The sequence below is a fragment of the Artemia franciscana genome, chromosome 17, assembly GCF_032884065.1.
Source record: "Artemia franciscana chromosome 17, ASM3288406v1, whole genome shotgun sequence".
NCBI classification, from domain to species: Eukaryota; Metazoa; Arthropoda; class Branchiopoda; order Anostraca; family Artemiidae; genus Artemia; species Artemia franciscana.
Genome location: NC_088879.1, coordinates 8,304,672 through 8,313,738, shown reverse-complemented (window position 1 = coordinate 8,313,738; position 9,067 = coordinate 8,304,672). Strand labels below are relative to the sequence as shown.

At 32.2% G+C, this 9,067-nt stretch overlaps 1 protein-coding gene across 2 annotated transcripts in view; it reads right to left on the bottom strand.

Moving 5' to 3' along the window:
* Positions 1-958: 958 nt before the first annotated feature.
* The window catches only part of LOC136037782 (laminin subunit beta-1-like), a 142,588-nt gene continuing 134,479 nt past the window's right edge, over positions 959-9,067 (bottom strand). Inside the window, exons 26-27 of one of the 2 annotated variants that reach the window (XM_065720611.1) lie at positions 5,371-5,704; positions 959-4,444 (exon numbers count right to left, since the gene is read on the bottom strand). In XM_065720611.1, coding sequence (XP_065576683.1) covers positions 4,305-4,444; positions 5,371-5,704 — 474 coding nt within the window. In that variant the 3' untranslated portion in view covers positions 959-4,304. The remainder of the gene's footprint in view (positions 4,445-5,370; positions 5,705-9,067) is intronic. The other variant, XM_065720612.1, reaches the window with a different exon arrangement.

Below are 9,067 nucleotides of genomic sequence, written 5' to 3'. Positions count from 1 at the left end.
AAAACAATGAGCGTGGGAGGGGGCCTAGATGCCCTCCAATTTTCTTGGTCACTTAAAAAGGGCACTAGAACTTTTCATTTCCGTTAGTATGAGCACTCTTGCAACACTCTAGGACCACTTGGTCGATACGATGATCCCTGGAAAAAAATAAATAAATAAAATGAACACGCACCCGTTATTTTTCTTCTGGCAAAAAATACGAAATTCCACATTTTTGTAGACTGGACCTTGAAATTTTTTTCTATAGGGTTCTCTGATACGCTGAATGCGGTGGTGAGATTTTCGTTAAGATCCTATGACTTTTAGGGGGTGTTACCCTTATTTTTCAAAATAAGGCAAATTTTCTTAGGCTCGTAACTTTTGATGACAAAGACTAAATTTGATGAAACTTATATATTTAAAATCAGCATAAAAATCTGATTCTTTTGATATATATTTTAGCATTTTTAGAGTTTCGTTTACTATTGAGCCGGGTCGCTCCTTACTACAGTTCGTTACCACGAACTGTTTGATTAGTTCGTCTTTTTAGTTACGATCCAAAGTTAAAAGTTAAAATTTTTTTTAGTGTTACAAATTTCAAGTTCAAAATTTGAGCATTATAACAGGCCATTGAGCCCTTTGGGATATTGTTTTTTTTATTTTACGAAAATAAATAGAAAAAAAATAGCAAAAAATTTATACTTCAACTAAAATTTCCTAAATTTAAATATGTTTAAATTTGCGGCTTTATTTTTTTTTTAACTCGTTAATTTTTTTAGACTTACAAATTTCGAATTCAAAATTTGAGTACAAAATTTATGCTTTAATTAAAATTTTCCGAAATTTAAATATTTTTAAATTTGCAGCTTCAAAATTTTGAAGGAAAAAAAAATTCAATTAGCTTTGGATAAGGCTAAAAAAAAAAAAAAAATAAAGCCCCTTTTTATATTTATAAATTGTGTACACTGTAAATAGTATATAATTAATTAATTTTATATATTCGGATTACTCAAATTACAAAAAGCAAGACACTATCAGAGATTAAGAATCAGAACAAAAGAAAAAAGCTTTAAACAAAATTATACATTTTGGCACAACAGTTACGGTACCACAAAAGGCAGTATCTAAAAAAACACAAATTGTTATTGAAGATCTGAACACTGAAAAAACTGTCACTATTTTTTTTACTTTTATTAATAGATAGCTGACTGTAAAATTAATAGCTTCTTATAAAGTATAGCAGATCTAGTAGGAAATATACCCTTCAAAAACGATCTACATAGATCACCAGTTTGAGAAAATTCGTCTAGAGGTTTAATTTTGGAAAAAAATGTATATGAGTGACGTCATATATTATGACGTCATACTGTGACATGCACAAAAAAATTGCTGTCACAAAAGGTATTATGTAAAAAAAAAAAAAACACAAACTTTTCCAAAGGTCAAACAATTTGTCATTAGTTTTTTCACTCTTATTGATATATAGATGACTGTAAAGTTAACAGCTTCTTATAAAGTATAGCAGATCTAGTAGGAAATATACCCTTCAAAAACGATCTACATAGATCACCAGTTTGAGAAAATTCGTCTAGAGGTTTAATTTTGGAAAAAAATGTATATGAGTGACGTCATATATTATGACGTCATACTGTGACATGCACAAAAAAATTGCTGTCACAAAAGGTATTATGTAAAAAAAAAAAAAAAAAACACAAACTTTTCCAAAGGTCAAACAATTTGTCATTAGTTTTTTCACTCTTATTGATATATAGATGACTGTAAAGTTAACAGCTTCTTATAAGATATGTCAACAACTGTTTTGATATTAAGAGTTGCGATTTCGAATTCTCTCTTGGTTGAGATAAAAACCTCTCCCTCTCAAATTTTCACGACTTGTGTTTCTGTTCTTCCCCCACCCTCCCCGCTTAGATTTATTTGTGCCCAAGACCATAAGCTCAAATAACATTAAAGGAAACAGATCAAACTAATCAATACAAATTTACATTGTACTGTATCAGATTAACGACGCTTCTTGACTACTAAGGTCCCTGCGTCGGCGCTGCAGTGCATTCCTGCAGCATGATTCGATCTCTGGGTCCCGTATTACCAAGCTAAGGTCAAATCCACTGCGCCACCACAGGACAATACAAATTTACACTGCTTTTGGGGCAAGGAGTTTAAACCTTCGCTTTCACAAATACGTTAAATAAAACCTTTTGAACTATTGTAGATGGAAAGTGCACTTATCGATTATCCAGTGTGTAGAAACTTAAGAAAATATAAATAAAATTCGTGAGATATCCAATTCCCCTGTTGTTAAGCTTCAATTCAATGTTTATAAACCCTGTAAATAAATCTGCAACCAATAAGATTTAAACCCAAGACCTGCACTATTCTAGGCTGCAACCAGATGGATCAAAAAGGCACATGTAACGAATATATTATCAATCCAAGGCATTTGGGCAACGATTTTTCGCTCTGTAAAACATTATAATATTTTTTTTCTGGGATGCAACACCATTCTAGGCTGCAACCAGATGAATCACAAAGGCACATATAACGAACATACTATTTGTCAAAGGCACGTGAGCAACGATTTTTCTTTCCGTAAAACATAATAATATTTTTTTCTGGGGTGTAACCCCATTCTAGACAGCAACCAGATGGATCACAAAGGCACATGTAACAAATATGCTATCTGTCAATGGCACATGGGTAACGATTTTTCTTTCTGTAAAACTTAATAATATTTTTTGGGGGGTGCAACCCCATTCTAAGCTGCAACCAAATGGATCACAAAGGCACATGTAACAAATATACTATCTGTCAAAGGAACGTGGGCAACGATTTTTCTTTCTGTAAAACATAATGATATTTTTTTCTGGGTTGCAACCCCATTCTAGGCTGCAACCAGATGGATAATAAAGGCACATGTAACAAATATACTATCTGTCAAAGGCACGCGGGCAACGATTTTTCTTTCTGTAAGACATAAAAATATTTTTTCCTGGGGTGGGAAATAAAATATAATAATATTTTTTTCTGGGGTGCAACCCCATTCTAGGTTGCAACCAGATGGATCACAAAGGCACATGCAACAAATATGCTATCTGTCAAAGGCACGTGGGCAACAATTTTTTTTCGGGGGTGGGAAGGACATAAACACAAAAACTATTTTATAACTTAAATAAGAAGTGCCCTGAAATTCAAGAAATTTTGGGATTTCAGAAGGAGTGAGGATGCCCGGTTCTAATCCCTCCCCACCTTGTTTTGCTCCAATAACAGAACTTCCATCCGCCCTATAGTCACAACAGCCTTATTAAATTGCAGCTTCACCATTTTATAATAACTAAGATAATATTTTATAATAGATATTGTCACAAAATAATCAAAAAGAGCAGCAATGCTAACATATTAATATCGTAAAGGTATTACAAGCCGATGTGATAACGTAGAAGGGACAAATAATTGACAAAGATTTCAGGGGTGTCAATACACAAAAACGTACGGAGGGGAATAAAATATTCTTCGAAGTTTTTTTTTTGCTTTTTTATTTTATTCAATGAAGATACCAAAAAAAGGTATCTTCCAATGAAAATACCAAAAAAAGACGTTTTTTAGTATCTAGTGCAGAGCTGCACTCAGCAGCTGAGGGCGAAGAGCAATTGCACCCCTGATAGATTTAAAAAAAAAAAAAAACAGTCGTTATTATTTCGAGGATGTTACAGGAGAACCAATGCTATTTCCAAAAATTTTCTTCCCTCTGAGAGGTGAGAAAACTAAGATGTATAAAAACTCACTTTAGATATAATTGCTTACATTTCCTATATACATAAATGCCCACTCTTATTCAGACATACAAACTGAAGCAAAGGGGAGGGGGAGACGATAACCATTCCCCTAGATCTTTAAATACGCTTCTTGGTATCTTCATTGAAAAAAGCCCGTAAAAAACTTTTAAGTTTTTTCCTTTTTTGTTGCTTCAATAATGAAAAATGATAAGATGGCAAAAATGATAAAAATAAAAAAAAGCTCCCTCTGTTTTCGTAAGTTGGCGCCTGACTATAAATAAGTAACTATAAATAGGTTAGACATTGAAAATATACGAGATTGTCTACAAATAACCTTTTCTCATGATGCTACCCCTATAAATAAAAAAAACTCGTATTAGATGTAAACAAATAGCAGAGAAAACTTAAAAAACTAGGTCCCCCTGAAAAATAAACATATTTTTCTTTACGTAAAACATCCCCTAACTGGCTACCATACAAAGTTTATTTTGAAAAGGCACCATTTGGAAGCACTTCTAATCAAGAATCACTAACTTATTTCTGGCAAGATCTATAAAATTCAGATTTCTCGGAGATAAATGTTAAATAATCAGTCATTCTGTTATTCAAATATGACAGTTCGTCTGATTGGTTCTTCAGTCGGCTTTCGTATTTGTTGTATTCTTCTTCCATTTCTGAAAAGAAAGTGAATTATTAGCTCTAACTAAAGATTCCTGTGTTTATACCAAAGATTAAAAAAGATTTATATAATATTGGAGTTTTAAATTAGTATATATTAGTATAATATCAATATATTAGCATAATTAGTGTACTGTTTTAATAGTCCAATATTAGCATAGTATATCAGTTTGATCAGTATAATTTTATACTAGCACGATACTAGAATAATTTTATTTATTTTTAGACAATTTATTTATATAGTGTAAAATATATTTTATTTACTTTAAATTTAGTTATTTTATTTATTCATATATTTATCATTTATAAAATTTATTTATTTTTGGGCATCAAAACGAAGTACTGCATGTTTCTGTAGCATACGCTGTTTTGATGACGATAAAGAAAAATAGCAGAGGAGCTGCCAGTGGCAGCAATAGAACTTTTAGGACCCTGCGCAATATCGATTTGTAAGGTCCCAATGGCTATTGTTACATACTGGAGAATCGCATTTAAGTCACTTAGTCTATTAAATCTTATTGTGTAGGTGGTATTGTAGTCTCAAATGAGATTTCACGGTAAGTTTCCACCATGCAGCGTGAAGGACCCTTCTGCAGTATTAGCATGTAGCGAAGAGAATGCAGGGTATTCACGCGGCCTCGCATTTAAGTTATGCCTACAATGATATGCGAGGCCCCGTGCAGCAGCACAGTTATCACGAGCCTGGCGCCACCATTACCTGGAATACCAAACAAAAGCATACTTTTCCCCACACGGACGCATCTTAAATATATTCATACCTGAATTCAGTTTTAAATAGTTAATTCAACTCAATTTCAATAATAATAAGTCGTTGTTTTAGTTCTCATAATGGGGAGGGGAAGCAAGGCATACCATAGGAGTTTAAAAACATAAATTAAGAGGAATTTTTATCTTTACATACCTTTAAATTCCTGAAGTTTCCCCAGCACAGACGTTGCCAAACGACTTGCACGCTCTTGCAACCTCTGAGACCTCTCTCTAGCTTGAATAGCTAAATCTGACTGAGATTCAAGAGTTTCGGTAGCTGTCTTATATGCTTTCTCTAGATCAAGAGCGCCTTCGCGAGCTCTCTCAGACAACTGTATTGCCTCGTCAACTTCTCTTGATGCCTCGCGAACATCGCGATCGTTCTTTACGATGGTAATCTGAAGATTCTTCAGTCTGCTGCTCAGATCTTCCACATCACGAACGGAGTCACTTGCTTTCTGTTGAGCGTCAGCGGTTTCGCTCGAAATCTATGGAATATAAGGGGGCATTATTGAAGTAGGGAAAAAAATAGTTATGCGACGAAAAATCATAACATTTGAGTAACTTTAAAGTCCTAAATACGATATATAATAAATACGATTAATAAATATATTAAGCATTCGGTTAATAAACATAATGAATACAATTCCTGAATGCCACTACTACTACTAACTGCAACGGACTCACTGCAGCACCAAAGCGTCTGAGGCCAACACAGCTATGCACGCTTCTCCTCCGCCCCAATCTATTCAAAGGCTGGCTCTTTCCCCTCCCAGGAAGTTCCTATTTCCCTTAAATATTTCCTTACGACGTCCTCCCAACCCATTTGGAGATGACCTACTTTTCGATTGGCCCTCGACGGCTGACCGACAAGGACTATCTTTAGAAATATGTCACCCTTCATACACAGTACTTGGCCTATCTCAACCTTTCTCTCATTACAGTCCTAGATAGCAGGTCTTAACCGCCCTTTTTGTACAGCTTACTGTTTGAGATACAGTCAGTCAGTCGGGTACCCAAAACAATCCGCAGGCAATTTCTATGGAAAACAGCCATCAAGTCCTCCTCTGTTTTTCGGAGCACCAACGCCTCAGAACCATACTTGACCACTGTCATCACTGTAGCTCCCAAAATTGTAATCTTGGTTTGCAGAATTGTCTTCCTATTCTTCCACACTTTTTTCAACTGTGAAAAAAACACCCTGGGCCTTGCCTGTTCTACTTTTAACATTATCACTGCTCTTACCGTCTTTACTAATAATACTGCCTAGGTAGGTGAAGCTGTCCACTTAATCAATCTGCTCTCTACCCAACGTCACCTTTTCTCCTTCAGTTATTCCATAGCGACTTAGTCTTCTTAAGATTATTTTTTCAACCCCTTCCTACATTCTAAACTCGCAAAGCCGCAAAAAGTTCATTCATTTTGCAAACGTTTTCGTCTAGGATGCTTAAACCATCAGCATAATCTAAGTCCAGGAGATTTTTTGCCACAATTTATTTGAATTTTGGCTTTCTTGCATATTCAAAAGCGAATCATATTTAACTATAGGCTTATATAAAACAGGCAATAAAGAAAATAGGCCATTTAGTCCTTCAGCATTGTGAAGAACTGTCACTATGTGACAGTACTATGTACTATGTGATAGAACTGTCATGGATCTGTAATGCATTCGAATCCAAATTTAAAAAAAAGGCAAAATATACTTAAACATACGCTCGTGTAACATAGGCTATAAAAACAATAGACTCTTTCATTTAAATACAGGCAATTAATGTGTTAATATACCTTTTTTCATTTAAAGATTCTTTAGTTATTGAGGCACTGTGACGTATGTAATAGGATCGTGATGGCTCTCTATGAGCGAATACAATTCGCACAAGGACGAAAATAAAACGATTTCTTTCAATATTACCAACAGATCTTATTTGTTTTTTTGTTCATCTGAAAAATATTTGTAAAATTTATGTGACGTTCATGGGGAATAATTTTTTTTTTAAATTGATAAATGTATCCCCCTCCCCCAGTAGATTTGAAAAGTTCTCTTGTTGGTATTTCATTGAAAAAAAAATCGAAAAACAACAAGATTGATCCTAGATTTTGAAAAATAAATTTTGCCCCCTATTACATTTTCGTGAGTTAAGGCCACTGGGGGCGCACCACATATAATAAACTTTCCCATAATCATTTTTATTATCGATCAAAATTATCATTTAAAGCATTGTTTAGTAGCTATCATTTAAAAGCTTTCTTTATTTTATTATCTACTATTCTATTATTTGAAAATAAACTATTATTCAGTACGACATAATTAATATTAATCTCTTATTTAATTTTATTATTCTAATACTTAATAATAAATTTGAATATTATATACACGAGGTAAAGTTTTGCATGATACAGTTTTTCAAATGCCCACGATTAAATTTCCTAGCGGCCGTCTTGATGTACAGATAGAAACTCTGTGTAGTTAAAGGAGGGCCTGGGGCACTATTTAGATGGGGGGAGGTAGAAAAAGGCCCCCATCACCCTGAATTTCGAAAGAAAGTACCTTTCGCGATCCTCGGAGAAGGATTAAATTCAGCACCCGTTAAACATTGGATTATACAATTTTGTATATAAAATAAACAGTTGTCTCTCTACATTTCCATGAAGTGGTGCCCCCTACGCAGGGTTCTTGAGATCGACTCTTACAAACGAAAATTTGAAGATTCTTTCCCTTAATATATATTTAATGAAAAGAGAAATCACCAATGCAACAGCACAAACACACACACACAAAAAAAAGCAGAAGGAGAAAAGGAAGACTGTTTTCCTACATTAGTGATTAATATAGATCAGCACTTGAATAAGACCTTAACCCTATCATCCATACAATCACATAGGTCAAACAGCATAGCCACACACAATCAACCATAAAGAATAATCCATGGACAGGCAGTATATATATATATATATATATATATATATATATATATATATATATATATATATATATATATATATATATATATATATATATATATATATATATATATATATATATATATATATATATATATATATATATATATATATATATATATATATATATATATATATATATATATATATATATATATATATATATATATATATATATATATATATATATATATATATATATATATATATATATATATATATATATATATATATATATATATATATATATATATATATATATATATATATATATATATATATATATCTGTCTTAAGCACAAATATATTAGGTAACAGGCTAAATGGGATGTATTTTTTTTCACAGGCGATGAAGTTACAAAAAGGCCAATGTTGGTTTTTCTTCGTACTATCAAAATACGCGTGAAATACCTCAATTAATAATTCATGGCTAGCAAAATGAACAAAAATGATTTAAACCTACTTTCCCAAACCAACACATATTTGTAAGCACAATAGGTGAGCATCGGAAAGTTCCAATAATAATTGCAACAAAGGACCCTCCAAAAATTTAAAAATTTAACAAAATTGAAATTTCCATTTGTTTGATAATCTTTTGATATGCTAAGGGTTGAGTAAATGTGAACTTGACATTACTATACACACTGATGAGTTGCTTCAGACTTTCAAATAAAAAAGATTTTGTATATATATATATATATATATATATATATATATATATATATATACATATATATATATATATATATATATATATATATATATATATATATATATATATATATATATATATATATATATATATATATATATATATATATATATATATATATCTGTCTTTCTGAAGATTTCTTCCTCTTTCCTTTTTTATAAGTTTGTGAAATTACCACT